The sequence below is a fragment of the Myxocyprinus asiaticus genome, chromosome 4 (genome assembly GCF_019703515.2).
Source record: "Myxocyprinus asiaticus isolate MX2 ecotype Aquarium Trade chromosome 4, UBuf_Myxa_2, whole genome shotgun sequence".
NCBI classification, from domain to species: Eukaryota; Metazoa; Chordata; class Actinopteri; order Cypriniformes; family Catostomidae; genus Myxocyprinus; species Myxocyprinus asiaticus.
The window spans coordinates 38,997,856-39,014,158 of NC_059347.1; the positions used below are offsets into that span (position 1 = coordinate 38,997,856).

Genomic DNA, 16,303 nt, shown 5'->3' on the forward strand with positions numbered 1-16,303 from the left:
GTTGATACACGTTGGGAAGTGTTTCTGCCTTTTTTAGTTGTGCCAATGCCATAATAATAGTTGGTTTTTTCAAGGCCCAGGAGGGAACAGGCAAAAAATGATACTGTCTTATGTTGTCCAGTTTGATGTTCAAATTCTCCAAGTATGGTTTAATCCATATTCCAAAAGGTTTGATCGCTTTAGGTCTAGCTTCATACAGATAAGAACATTCTGACTGGAATACTGGTGTAAAGGCCGGATTACTTATATTTGCTTTGAGTTTGACCACATATTGTAAGGCCAGTTTCAGATGCCTATTCTGGAGGGAAGGTTCACCAGCTTCTGTATAAAGGCTTTGAATGGGACTTGTTCTGAAGGCTCCAAGAGCTAGACATATTCCCTGATGGTGTATTGTGTCAAGTGTTCGAATGTATGACTACCTTGCCTGACCATACACAATACTCCCGTAATCCAGTCGGGATTTAATTAATGTTCTGTAGAGATGTAAAAGAACGGTAGTGTCCACACCCCATTTTGTATTGGCCAGGACTTTTAAAATATTCATTGTTTTAAAAAAAAAATGTTCCCAACATCTTCATATGTGGGATAAAGGTGAATTTATCATCACAGACAAGGCCTAAGAATTTGAAGTCATTTACTACTTTAATGGGTTCTCCCTCCATAAGGTGTAAGGATCGGAGAGGGCAAAAATGCATACATAATTGCTTTGTTTTGAAAAATCTGAATCCGTTCTTTATTGACCAGTTGTTTATTTTATTTATGCATAGTTGTAGCTGTCTTACAATTATATTCATGTTTTTCTCTCTATAGCATATGCATAGGTCGTCAACATATAAACTTTGAAAAATATGGGGGTCAATAACTTTGATTATACTATTGATTTTGATGCTGAATAAAGTCACTGAAAGAATGATCCCTTGTGGAACTCCTAGCTCTTGTACATGTGGGTTTGATAGTGTAGTTCCTGCTTGAACATGAAAACGTCTATTTGTCAAGAAGTTGGAGATAAAGATGGGTAGGTTGCCTCTGAGCCCAAGTTCGTACAGGTCTTTGAGTATTCCATATCTCCAGGTGGTATCATAGGCCTTCTCAAGGTCAAAGCAGACAACTACAGCATGTTCTTTTTTAATGAAGCTGTCCCGGACAAACAATTCAAGTCTGATAAGGTGGTCCAAGGTGTTTTTGCCTCTTCTAAACCCACACTGGTAATCACTAATCTTATACTCTGATTCCAGAATCCATATCAGACGGTCTTTGATAATTCTCTCAATGATTTTCCAGAGACAGCTAGTCGGAGCTATTGGACGATAGTTGTTTACGTCAGAATGATCCTTACCTGGTTTGGGGATGGGAATAATTACACTATGCAACACAGTGTTTGTTCCTGGGTAGTAAGTGTTATTTCTTCATTGCTTATGCCTCAAAAGTATAGAAAATTGTTATTATTCCCCACAAACTTTGCTTTTGTGACCAGGACAGTGATATTTTGAAATTTACCAATTTCCAATGAGAAAACGGGTGAATTTGTGTCTTTTGACTGGCGATGTGCACTACAGTGCAGGATGATAAACTGGATGTGTGCGTCTTGTGAAGCAGTCATAAAAAGAGTCTTTGCCAAGGAATTGTCACTGAAGGATATGGGGCAGATAAAACCCTATTGAACCCGATCAAAAACATAAGTAAACAGTTCCATTCATTATTATTTCAAATGTCATGAAAATCACCTCAACAACACAACGGCTTGAGGCTGTCTACACAAGGCGTGTCGACATGAACTTTCTGAAACATTTCTTTGTGTTGTTGGCAGTAGTAGCGCCAGCGCAAAATGGAATGGGACACCTGTTTGTTTACTGTTGGAGTGACAAGCCACAACGGACACTTCCATGGTAGACAGCATCATTGATTATAGCGTCTGGTGTAGACAGGGTGTGAGTGTTAACAGTTGTGCTTGAAATGAATAGTGTAACATATTCGGATGCAATGTGTTGGATGTGCGTTGTGTGTAAACCGTGAAATATACATTTCTAATGTTTTGGTGCTTGTTTATTCTCTTCCGACTGAGTTTCAAAAATGGCTGAATTTGAGGGGCTGCACGCTGTTAGCCAATCATAACAGAGGGCGTTTACACTGAAGTTTAAAGGAGGAGCTGAGGCAAAAATCGAGCTTTTCAGAAAGATGGGCAGAGACAGGGTAGAAAATTATCATTTATTACAAAATGATGATGTTTTGGTAAAAAAAAAAAAACTTTACTAATATTATCAGTGGTCCTCAGGGAAGATAATGAAACAATAAAAAAAAAGAGCATTTCATAACCCCTTTAAAGGGCATAAGGAAATCAGCGTTCTTAATTACATGATGTTTCAGAATGCTGCTTTCTGCTAAAACCATGGAATAAACTGTTTTCTTAAGTGCATGTAAACATGGTCATTGACTTCTGCAAAGGTGGCACAGAAACTGCATCTGAAGTGGCTAGAGGTAGACCGATATATTGGTTTTACTGAATAATCGATGCCGATAACTGTTTTTTGGAACTATCGTTTATCTGAAAAAATCTAGGCCGATAGTTGCCGATATTTTATTTACATTTTTCCCCTAATTTTTTTTATTCCTTATCAATTAATCTGATCTGGTGAAATATATACATACAAATCTCTTCACCTGGTGAAAATATAGGCTTTAAAAAGATACATTTGGTAAATACTTGCATACTGAGCATTATAACTGAGCCAAGTATCTATTATTTCAAAATAAGAGTCCCTGGTGTGTTTCCGGCTTGTTTATAGTTTAAATTCCCACGTTTTGCACCAAATCTTAATTTCTCCGGTTATTATTAGGATTTTGGTGGCACAATATACTGCTTTTGGGATTTTATAAATTTTTCTAGAAATCAATTTTTTTTTAAACTATCGGACGATTAATCGGTTATGGGACATTTCCACCAGCTTAGTTATCAGTATCAGCAAAATCCAAAATCGGTCAACCTCTAGAGGTGGCATTTGTGTATTTACACAAACTGTTTAATGCTGCTTAGAGGTGGCATTAACCAGAGCAGCATCAGAACTGCCTTTGTCACTAGTGGCTGAGGTGGATCAGAGCAGGCATAATTTAGTCTGGCTTTTGTGCAGCATTGCATCATTACACAGGAATTTGAGCAGGCACAGAGCAACCTTAACTCAGCTGTGTAAAGAGGCCTTCACAGTCCTCATAAAAACTAGAATACAAAGACATTTTAGAGCTACATTACTGTAAATCCATTATTGTGAATAAACAATAGACTTATCTGTGTATTCATCTGTGACATTCAAGAATATAGAAAGAGTAGTAGTAACATGTAAATATCACACACAAAATATAAAGAATAAAAGTAGTGGACAATGCGTGTGTGAACATAAACAATATTCTTTACTGAAATATTAAACATGCACAACCTCATATTAAACTTTAAAGTCAGGTTCAAGTTGCCCTGAAAACACATGTAAATCATCATTCAAATAAATCAGGCATCGGATAACATGAGCTCAATTTTGTTGTATCTGAGTTGGACATGGTGCCAGAAATCGCCAACATTCACTAAATTAATGACTTTCCAATTGCTTTGTTGCTGCAATAATTGTATATGTAAAGATTGTGAACAGAGCATGAGGCAACAGCATTAGTGTAGTTAGCATAAAATTGTTGTTCTAAAGTTCACGTACTATGCTGAACTGTTGTGAAGTACTGCATGAGGCCATCAGGACACAGGGCTTCAGAGTATGAAATATGGAAAAGAAATTATGAGTGACTTCCACTTTAACTTCAAAGAGGTTTTCTCATAACAGTGTAGAAAAGAGATGAGATAGAGGGAAAGAAGAAAAATGTAGAGAAACAGCTCACTGTAAACATATTATGGGGCTAATAATGACCAAATTTAGAATCCTTCATTTCATGCAAATCATTAATTTCTGGAATAAGACAGAGCGGGTTTAGCCAGAGTTTGCTATAAACATATCGAGTTGTGGAGCAAGATTCTCTCCAAAGTATTGCTCCACCATGACAGTGATTGACTTGTACTGCCTGTAGTGTAGAAAAAGGCTGTTTACACTAATGCTCAATATAGTGCCCCTTGCAACACCTACCTGTGTTGTGCTCTGAACTGTGGCCAGACACATTTCAGAAAACAACAATGACAAAAATCAAGCTTGCATAACTAGAAGCATTTGCATTCTCGTACTTGGGTAGAATGTTTCAGGCCTTAGAGATTAACCAGAACATGTCTGCAACAAATACAAACTATGCCTCTTTATGCATTTTCTTTCTTCTGCCTGGCATGCAGATCAGGCAAAATATGTCAGCTAAAAGAACAGGACTATGTGCAGAAACATCACTCAAACAAACTAGGCAGACATATAGAAACATAGACATAAAAACATTTCTTTGTTTGATCACTAAGAGTAAACTAAACACATGCAAACTGAGCTAATTATCATTAAAATGCAAACACGTATGAAAGACACTACACTCAACTATTTAAAATAAGTCAACTGAGTGGTTTGCCACAAGGAGGTGATGCTGCCAGCAGAAGTGGGAGGTAAGAATGAGCACAGTGACGAGTTATGGGATCACACAAACACACACGCCAGGCATGGCTGCCACTCCATAAGATGTGCTAACGATAATGCTCTAACTTTAGTTTACTTCAATCACTCCTTTAGGAGCATGAAAAAATATTTAGAGGCAGTATATTCTGCATGGTGATTTTACACACACATGCTTCACAAACACCTCAGTATTTCACTTCTGCAGATTTTGTTGCATGTATAAAAGCAGAATTTATGTGGTTTAGTTTTAGTACAGGTGAAACAGCAACAAAATTATAGTTGGCTTTTGATGCAATGCTTGGAGAACCAGTGGAAAATGCACCACTTGTAGAGCTGGCGCAAGGCGTTTTCTGTGGTTTGTACTAGCTGACGATATTTTCTTGTGGTTATGCTAATACAGTAAGCCTACAGAAAATAGCTAAGAGTGCTTAAGAGGATGTAGAAACAAGTCATCAATTAAACATAAACTATGCTTATCAATGAAAAAATATGCTTACAGCACTAAAGAAACTCGAGTGCTTGTTTTTATGAGCACAGCCTTATAGGGAACTGATTGTAACCCACTAGGCCTAAACTGCTCAAGTCATAGGAGAAACTGTGGCATTTTACAGAATGACCATCATTTTTAAAGGTTTTAATCAAACCAGCAGCTCAACTATCAGTGTTGAGATCTGTTGTATGAGGAATGTGGCATTTTGTTTTCTGGTCTGGTGTAATTAGGGAGATTTGATGAGGAGGAAATCAACAAAAAAACATCCAAGCAGAAGTCTGCAGTTTCATGCATTATATGGCATACAAAACAAATTCAACTCTCTGAAAAAACCAACTCTGTTTATATTCAATACAAGGCATTTTGAGAGCATCAGAAAAAGTGTGAGGGAGAAGAGTGGGTGGGTGTGTGTGTGTGTGTGTGAGAGAGAGAGAGAGAGAGAGAGAGAGAGAGAGAGATGTAAGAGTGAAAATGAGAGTTATAGACTTTTTCAGAGTAGCTCCATATTAAATTTTTGACGGGAAAGAAAAGAAGGCTGTGAGGGTCTTTCGGTCCCAATGGGTTGTATGTTACTTAAGGCTACATATACATTAATCCGAAACTGCGTTTTCGAAACGCTCTCCAGCCACACTGCCGTTTTAAAGCATTTTCCAAAAGTTGCTTGTCCACACTGAAACATATGAAAAAGCTTAAATCCCCTTACTGTGCATGAGAAAAATTGCCTTTGCATGTATAGTCTGAAACACACTTGTCTTCGTGTTCAGTCCCCAGACACCAATTCCGAGTAAACTTCCCATCGTCTTTGAAGGAATGCAATGTGAATGTTGTACAAAGTAACATTTATCATTAACAACACTATCAAAATGAATATCAGGCACAAAAGCACCGCTATAACACAGGGTAACATCTTTATTGTTTAGGTTGAATGGATCACATGCCTGCGTCACATGACAACAAATATGTCATAGTTTATAGATATATCAGTTTTCCCAGTCCACACTACAACACAAAGACGGCATTTTCAAATGGGAAAGTGTTTTCAAAAAGCTCTGTTTTCGCTGACAAAAACGCCATCTAGTGTGGATGGAGGGCAAAAATGTAAAGAAAAGAATGCGTTTTCAAATGAAAACGTATTATGGTGGACATGGCCTAAAGCGGCAAAATATTGATAAAGCATCGCTCCAAAACACTCCAGAAACGCGAGTTATGAAGATTAGATCTGGTACTTTTATAGAAAGTGCATGCCTTTCTGGTAAGTCTATCACTCATAGCCTTGTTTTCATTCCCGTCAAAAACTGAATACGAGTAAGGTCTATTAGAGAAACAGCAGTGATACAGAGACATTAACAGGGTCCTCAGAGACTGGCCACACCGTCAGTGTGTGTCTGTCTGGCATGCCAGCAGACTGTATTGTGTACAGTTGCAGTCACTGTCTACATAGCATACTTCTGTTATGTTAACTGCCAGTGCAGCTTTACAAACACACAAAACTCACACACATTAGAGCAAAAGTGCTCTTCAGCGAGGCGCACAAAACTCTGCACCGCAAAGATTGAAAAACCAAACATCCTCTATAGAGTCCTTAGAACACAGCTGTAAGCAAAAAAGCCGCTGCTTGCCTTGCACACTCACAAACCATTTCAGCAGTGTAGGAACAGATGTGCAAATGTTACAGTGTCTACACTAAAAAATTGCTGTAAATTTACAGCCAAATTCCAACAGCAATCTACTGTGATTCTTAAATACATAAAAATTTTGCATTCTGGGAGATCAAGAGCAGGCTCACTGTGAAGTGACTAGTTTTACGGTAAACAGCTGTTCTGTGCAAGGCATTAGGGGAAGATTAACATTTAAAATCATGATATCATCTTGGTGAAAGCTATAGTGACATTTTGAAATGTATATTTAAACCCCCACCATGAAATTTTTTGTTTCTGGCACGTGGTTAGTGTTCATGATGTTTCTGACCAACAACTCTGTTCTTTATCATCTCACATCAGCCTGTCTCACTTGTTCACTTGTCTGTCTAATGAGAAGTCAAATTAAAAAAATCAACCTTAGAAGCAATTTACATATTAAATGTTCAATTTTGCCAGGATTGAACGGTGTATTTTTTATGAAAAAAAATAAATAAATAAATTAAAAAAAAACAACAACAACCTGTACCACAGCATTGTGGGTTATAATGGTGAAATACCCATAAGCCTTTGCACTTGAATAAGTATGTATGCTTTGGCAAATGCATTGGAGCTACAAAAATTGTAAAAAAAAAAAAAAAAACAAACAAAAAAAAAACAACACGTACAAAATTATTTATTCAGACTTAATAAAAGTCTTAGTTTAATTAGTGTTGTTGTTTTGTTATCAATAGTTGTGTTTTGATTGAAGTCACCATTATGGTGATTAGTGATCTCTTGAGCTGGCACCTTGGACCTTCTTTATTATTATATTATGTTCTTCCAGCCAGTCAATTTACATTTAAGTAAAAGACAAGTTGTCGCACTGTGCTACTTGGAAGACAAAACCTAAGGTCAGCCTGAATGTCTGATCCTACCTTGCAAATGGCACTATATGTGGCAATAGTGATGCATTACACATAAAAACATAAAAGCAAAAACAATAAAGGATATTTCAGCAAAATGATATCAGCAAATTGAGCGTTTGATGAACTTACAGCATAACTCGAGTTGTTATCAAGACACACACAGATATCAACTCTCGGCATACAAAACGCAACAGTGGTGACAATTAACAAACACTTTTACGTAAATAAGTAAGAGCTGAACATTAAAATCCAAGTAACTTAGACTACAACAAAAACAACATCAAAATAAACCAGTAAATATGAAAAAAAAACAAAGTAATTTCTTCATGCCATAGTGCATGCTGGGAACATAGCAGTTAATTTCAACAACAGTATATAGTATGTAATTTGTCAGCTATATGCTGCTAAATTACAGTTATATACTGTAGCTGTAAAAACAGTATCTAGCTGTTAATTTCAGCAACAGCAAGACACCGTTAATTTTACAGTAACATGCTGGCAACCCTGCTGCCAGTTCTTTACCGTTTTTTGACGGAAAAATCTTTAAGAGTGTACTACAGGCCAATGTGAGTCTAAATGAGCCTGATGCAGCGGAAGAGAATAAGATTTGTTGATCCTTTTCAATAGCAAACACAGGACACCCATTTTTTATTAAAGCAAATGCGGATCATCTCTACCCCTAGAATTGCTCTGTGGGAAACACATGCCCAGTTAACCAAATGGATGAGTTAACAGACAATAACTTCAACCCCAGAGGCTCCACCAGTTACAACAGCCTCTAACCATTGGCCTCCTTCTGCAGAGAGGTGAACTACACAATGGGGATGACCTCAATACAGCACAGCACAGAAATAAGTGCTGTAGAATCTTCTACATATTGAATCTACATATTGTTTGTTCTACTTAGTGTTTAACATACTGGCATTAATGCAGTGGTTCTCAAAGTGTAAGATGGGGCGTGCAAAATTTTCCTTGTTTCAAAGGGGGGTGTGACCAAAAAAATTGAGAACCACTGCTTTAATGTCAATTAATGAGGACAGGTTCCCTCCTTTTAAGAAAATGGCCATGAAAGTGGCCATAACTTCACAAAGAAGACTGCAGAAAGAGAAGAAGAGAGGTTGACTTTGCTGTGATACAGGAAATAGACCTGATTTCAGAGATCCTTTCATAACTTACAGATCTGGATATGTTTTTATGACAACTTCTACGTAAATGAGAGTTGAGTTTAGATAGATAAAGCAGACTCTAAAAGTGTTTTCATCCACAGCAGGAATAGCTCCATATTCAAATTTGTTTGCATACTCATTTTGTTTGCAGCAAATATTCACGCTTGGGGTGAAAAGGCCTTAAAGAAGCAAACTAACTGAATTTTATTACGCATTTATTACAACTTCCTTTTTGCACTAAGGCCTGTTTCACACCACAACCAAAAGCAGCACATATTCTTTTCGTGCCCATGTTAACAGGTTAGACTATTCACACTGGGAACGTGAGCAGCGTATTGTCGCATAGCAGGAGCATACCAGACGTGACAGTGAGACAAGAGTTATGGAGCCTATTTTTGCTGCGTGAAACGTGCTGAAGCGAAAATGCACTATAATCCTATTTAACCATATAATCTTTTGCAGTGGTCAAAAAACATATGTTGGGCCTAATGCAAATTCCACAAGCAGTGACAGGTACTACACAAACACACTTTCTGTTCAGTAAAACTGAATTAATCCAGATGATTTAAGCAGTTTACAGCAACACTTTGGGGTTTGTGTTCCTCTCAATTTAGATTAATCACCATGTGCATGTAATGTGATTCCACAATGATCTCATGTAAATTTTGATTCCACAATGATCAAGTTTGTAACAATTCTCAATGGCTAACTCCCCATGATTATTTTATCATTTATGGCTGTTAAAGGAAATATTTATATAATAACCCAGAAATCACTATCATTTTCTGAATAAAGCTGAAGCTCTTTGCTCACACAGCAAAAGCACTGCCATTGTGTAAGCTCATCACAAGCCTGCTGCTGAAGTAACGCTGCATTTTCTTATAGGCGCTGCCTTGGCATGCAGTGTGTAAAAGGCGTAATAGGTAGAAAGATGTATAAGATTCATTTGGAGAACAATTCATCCTGTTATTGGTATGTTAGTATGTCTAAGCATTCATGGTGTTTTAGTTATCATTTCAAGGAATGCCACTAGGCTATATCTTAAAGAATGCTGGAACTTTACAAGGGGTATCCCACAGAAGAAAAGGAGAAGGATGGTGGGGATTTGGGAAGGTTGATGGTGGGGATTTGGGAAGGTTGGTATTCTGATAATGGATTTAAGGAGCATCATGCAAAAGTCTGTGTCAGAATTATCTTGAAGGGGGAAACATGCTAATATAGTACAATAATGATTTATGGTAAACAAAACCTATCTGCATGCATTAACAACGTGCCAGCATGTCAAAGAATAATCTCAAAAGGGTTTGGTGCCTTTCCCACCCACACATACACAAAACAAATAAACAGGCCTTGCACAAAAGCACTCTGCTACACAAACAAAATGGATATAAACAATGCAGTGCAACAAATGGGGGGGGGGGATTGTCTAACTGCATCAGGGAGCACATGCAAATGAGTTACTTATTTGAAACAAAACAACCATCAAAAGCCATCAGTGTTAATCACAACACCTAGAGCTTGATGTCAACTTAAGAAAGTACACCTTTTAAGAATAATGAATGCATTTCTAAACAGTACACGTATATAAAACATATGTTTAAAAAGCTAAATCAGATAAACATATACAGTAGCAATGTTTAACACTGAGGGGTGCAATAAGGTAAAAAAGCAAAGGGTATTCCCTGAGGCTTTCCGCTGCATGTCAACCAGGAAGTTGACAACTCAAACCGAGAGAAACACAATCTATGAGATGTTACTTTTTCCATGAAGTAACTGTTGGCCTCAGGGTACGCTAAACCTCATACAAATGGTTGCTGTGAGGTCTTCCAAATCTTGTTGCAAAACAGCTCAGGCCAGACACAAACCACCATGCAAATTTTCACTGTACTCTTTATTGTATCTAGCTTATGTTCAGTGCGGCTGTAGTTGTTACAAAAATACTTTCTCCGATCAATAAAGTACCTGTCCATTCATCTATCCAGCAAAAGGCAACGGTAGTCGCCAAGTTAAAATCGCAATATTAGCTAAAATAGGTATCTAATACTATCTAAACAGAGTTTAGCTCCCTCTTTCATATCAAAACCCCTGTGCACCTTAAAGAGGAACGTCATTTAACCTCCTGAGACCCGAGCATAACTGCTGTGTGCATGTTCTGTTTTCCCTTTTGATTTGTAACTAGTAGCCCCTAATAATAAACATGCAAAAAAATAAAAAATTATTTTGAAGAGCAAATAGTTTTCTAAGTTGTGAAATTTTAAATAACACGCTGTAGAAACAGATTTTAATTTTCCCATCAAATTGTTTATTATGTTTCAATGAATGTTGATTATTCATGTTTTTAAGACATTACAGGCATTACAGCTGATTTTCTGTAAAGCTACTTTAGAACAATGTGTATTGGGAAAAGCACAAACAAAAAAACATACAAATATTTAATAATTCCTTACATTTATATAGTGCTTTTCTAGACACTTAAATTGCTCTACATTGTATAGGAGGAATCTCCTCAACCACCACCAGTGTGCAGCATCCACCTGGATGCTGCGACGGCAGTAATAATGCACCAGTACGCTCACCACACACCAGCTACTGGTGGAGAGGAGAGTAGTACAGTGATGTAGCCAATTCAGGGATGGGGTTTATTAGGATGCCATGATAGATAAGGGCCAATGGGAGGAATCTGACCAGGACACCAGGGTACACCCCTACTCTTTACAAGAAGTGCCCTGGGATTTGTAATGACCACAGAGAGTCAGAACGTCAGTTTAACGTCTCATCTGAAAGACATTGTTTTTTTGTTTTTTTAAACAGTATAGTGTCCCCGCCACTATACTAGGGCATTAGGACCCACACAGACCACAGGGTGAGCACCCCCTGCTGGCCTCCCTAATATCTCTTCCTTCAGCAACCACAGTTTTCCCCAGAGGTCTCCCATCCAGGTACAACCCTGCTTAGCTTTAGTGGGCAACCAGGCGAGAGCTGCAGGGTGATATGGCTGCTGACGATTTATTATTTGACTTGATGTTACTTTTATGTTACAACGTTTTTTTTTTTCTACTTTGGTAACAAAATCTCAATGTTCTCTCTTTACACTGTCAAACAAACAAGTGATAGCCAGTGCTGAAGCATCTTATCAATCAGAAATTAGCACAAATAATTCTGATTCAAAGTAATGGCAAGCATCACCCAATCACAATGGCAAGCATCACCCAATGTGACAAGACTGCAGTATACCCAACAGACTCGTGTAGCACGTGCAAGCCATTCGCGCATCACGAGCCGGCAGCGCTTCACTTTCAGTTAATCACGCGAGTAAACGCGCCTGCTTTGCTTCGGTCAGGCTGCGTGAATGACCTACATTCATTGTTTTATTAGTTTCTTTTTGCTTTCAGAACAACACGTGATGTAATAAGGAAATCACCACTATTAATCCTTTTTTCCAACCCAGCATATAGGTACACCGTCCTTAAACCATAGTCACACTCAAAATTACATTAAACAATTAAAAGAGAAAACATAAAACCCACATTGTGTGGTTCAAAAATCTGTGTCTGTTCAAAATATAAATTAAACTTGGAAATAAAGTTTTAGGATTTTGCAGGTGCGATTCACTGAAAAAGGCCAAATATTTGATCGGCTTGAGATGCGCGAATGGCTTGCACATGCAGCACGAGTCTCATCACACTTTAATAGTGTTTAGCCTCATGAAAACACACTGCGTGATCATGAGGAAAGATTACATCAACATACAGATTGGAATGCAGGTGCATTTCATATAAATAAAATAGCCTGCTCCTCTCTCGCTGTTGCTTGCTAGTGATTACCCCTCTGCGTGAGTTTGAAAAATGTATGACATAAAAAAAGAAATATTTAAGATTCCACACAATTTCGAGATCAGTAATCAAATAAGCAAATTTGTGGCATTAACTGTGTTAACTCATTTTTAATCAATTAGGAAAAATGCAAAACAGAAATATTTGTGGATTCAAACTTCGGAAAATCACATCCATGTGCATGTTTGGCAAAGCCATTGACCAGGAAAATAAAAAATGGCAATCCATGTCAAAAAGGTTGCTGACCCCTGGCATAGCAAAGCAAAACACAATGTCCGTGCAGAAGGACGTGGGTTCGCACAAGGTTAAAGATCTTTAAAGGAGTTTACTGATACAGCAAAGAAAGTCCAGTTTAAGTTGAATGTTGCTGAGTGTGTATGTAATAAGTAAATAAGTGTGTCGCTTGATCTGACCCAAGTGGAAAGTCACGAGACGTTGTGCTTATGCAGCAGTAGAGACTGCAGGGAGGTCAGATGCGATGGGAATTCTTCATTAGTCACTCTGAGCCAAATCTGTACACCAACACCAGTTCACAGCGGGGACACCTGTGTCCCCGTAAACATCTCTTGAAGGGGCATGGGATGCTAGTACTTGCAAAGTTTGTAATAAATGGTAATTCTGCTATGTTTTGATTGTTAAAATGGAAGCATCACCCTTTTAAATTTGAATAACCAGGCATACGGGAGTTGTACGAATATCTTAATATCCTATTTATCATGTTTTTGAGACACGAAACCTACTCCATCTGCACAGAGATGTGTTCAGAGCCACTGAAATTAAGTGTATTGTAGATAAGATTGGACATCAGGGAAACTTTGATAGAGAGAAGTGAGGTCTCTAGGCAGTCCTATCGAAGCCATGACATGCAGGACGAAGACAGTTTATTTCATGCCACTGCCATACTGCAGCTACACCCCCCCAAATTACATGACTCTCCTCGTAACACACGCACTCTTCAGTGTTACTGTGTATCAAAATAAATCATGCACTGCACAGCTATGATCTGAATGAGTAACGTTTCGAAACACAGGCACAATGATAAGTGTTCATGTACAAACAATATATTCTCCACACCAGTATAACAACATTATGTATTAAAAATGTACTGATCGTTTTCTAATCTAGGCTAAGAGCAATTCAGACTTTGTTCAATACAAAGCAAAAACTGAATACTCCTGTACAATAGTCTTCCAGAACACTGATTTGGTGAAAATAATTAAGTACTTTTGAGCATCTTCAAAAATAGACTGCAGTAGAACAATGTAACCTGAAGCGCACTGTTTCTCCATTAACATTTTGTCTCACTGAGGAAGTAGAAAACTTGTTTCTCAAGTTCTATAATGTTGGTCACCAGTGCATTATTTAGCTCTTTATCTCTTTAAACAATGCTTCCTGTTCAAAGGGACAGCCATTCCATGTACATGTTAGATAGCCTACATTTTTGAGCCAAAAACTTCTGCAACTGATTGTATGTGGGAGCTGATGGCTCAGAGTGATGGGTAAAAGAAATTCTGCAGTACATGTACACTTGAATCTGCATCCTGTCAAGTTGCATAATACTGGTGCTCAATGCTATCTCAACTGAATGGTTTTCCACTCTCTGAGACTGATGGCCAGGTCCGTCACAGAGGACAAATCGATTCTGATTTGCCATAATTTAAACTAAGGGGTCATAAAAGAGGGTGAATGGAAAATGCCACTCTCACTGGTCATAATGTCCCAAGGCTTAAACAGTCATTGCAGGATATCTGGCAGATATCACTTCATCTATATGGCACTGGCATTGTAATGAAACTCCCTTACATTACCAATCTACTGTTGAAATCAAGATTGACGAATTAAGACAATAAATTACTCTGTCACGATTATTTATAGCATAAGCTTTAAACAAAGTGCTAATGATGTGTGTAAAGGTTCATCTCAATAAAAACCTAAACTAGGAAAGATTGGTGAGTGCCCTTGAAACTGCATCATTCCAGCAACGTACTCCACTGCACCGCATAAAGCTGGCATCTCGATGTTATTGTCATTTTTCATATGACAAACAGAAGAAGAAAAAAAAAAGCGTTTGAGCCATTCGACAGAATAACTTTCTTCCGCTGGAGGGGATGCGTCGCGCTGCGCGGATGAACAGCTCCACCGGCATGATTTATGCATTTCATTCATACGCAGAATAAACATTTATAAACACCACTAGTGAAACACACGTTAGATTACATACCGTTTGGTCCATATTTTTCTGAATTAATTTTCACTTGTTCCAGCGTGAGTCCAGTGTTTTCGTTCACACCGAAGTTTGCTAAAACTTCTGATGCGGATTTAGTGTGGGTGTTTTCCATCTCGAGGAACTGTTTACTACGAGCACTTGAACGGCATGTATTTCTGACAAATTACACCGAGGTTACGGACGGGCTCTGAGAAGTCAACCAATCTTCACCGAGGTGCTGCTATCTGACCGCCAAGCGGAGGTGGTAGTCAACGCAGACGTCCACCTGCCCCTTCTGCAAGCCGCCTATTTGAACCCGTGTACCTCCGTGAGTCCAGAAGCTGCTCTCTGTGAGCACGAGCGATGTGAATGCGCGCGCGCTCCGAGTTCTCTGAAGGTGCGCGAGGTTCCCGCCTCTTTTTCCGTGAGCTCGCGTGTTTAAGCACCGTCCGCGAGCTCTCATTGGCTCGTTTTACCTGAACGAAGAGAAAGGCTCATATTTACATTGATACACATACGAGGAGAAAGAGTGCCGTAATCGAGAACTGCGCCAATCTAATTTCCATGTCAAGAGAAGAATAAAACGGTAAGCAGTGTGTCGTGGATGAAGGAAGCTGTCGAGGTTACTGTGAGCAACGCAGATGACCTCACTACCCAGCTCGCGCACGTCATCTATCACTGTCAGCTTGTCCAACCATCACGGTTGCAACTTGTGCCTCTGATCTGATAAATATATCTTGCAGATAACAACCATTAACCGACCATTATATCTGAAATAAACGTTTTCATACTTAAGAGTCCTTTGACTTTTACAAACTTCTTTTTTATTTTTATTTTTTATTTTTTTTAAATAAAGTTGCAAGGAATAAACAATTAAGAGATTGAGCAGGACAGAAACAGTACCCTTTATCTGCCTTTTTTTGACCTGAAACAAAACCATAGTAATACAAAGTGCAAAATTATTCTCAGATTAGCTAAAATAATGAACTTTTAAAGCATGTTAAAACAGAAGAGCTGCCATGCAAGGAGAACATTATTAAATCAGCAGTGTACTGCAGAGGGGAGATGGATTTAGAACAAGGTGCTCCAGTTCTTTCCTGGCTCATAGTTTCTCCTCTGTCCCTGTGCAAAGCCTATAAATAGAAAATATACACTGCTAACTAAACTTACATTAATACAAGAAACTTTATGTTACATCATCCTTGCCTGCAGAAATGATAGGAGATCTTTAGACAAAATGAGGTAATCATTAGGTCAAAGCTGGAATCACAGAATAAATTGACCTCTCAGGTGCAGTGTCGTTTTGCAGTCCATGTCACTGCTGCCTTTTGCATTGATGGTGAATAGGATGGCGATGAACAGGTTGAAGTAATTTTAAGCAGAACAAATTACTTAGCAACGCTAAAATGAACTACACCTTGCATTGTGAAGACACAACAGATATTTTAATGCACATAAAACTCTACCCTGTAGTTATGCTTCTGTA

At 38.3% G+C, this 16,303-nt stretch overlaps 1 protein-coding gene across 2 annotated transcripts in view; it reads right to left on the bottom strand.

The window, feature by feature from the left end:
* The window catches only part of LOC127438173 (sarcoplasmic/endoplasmic reticulum calcium ATPase 2-like), an 86,711-nt gene extending 71,331 nt beyond the window's left edge, over nucleotides 1-15,380 (bottom strand). The window contains exon 1 of one of the 2 annotated variants that reach the window (XM_051693533.1): nucleotides 14,833-15,380. In XM_051693533.1, coding sequence (XP_051549493.1) covers nucleotides 14,833-14,950 — 118 coding nt within the window. In that variant the 5' untranslated portion in view covers nucleotides 14,951-15,380. The remainder of the gene's footprint in view (nucleotides 1-14,832) is intronic. The other variant, XM_051693541.1, reaches the window with a different exon arrangement.
* Nucleotides 15,381-16,303: the final 923 nt, after the last annotated feature.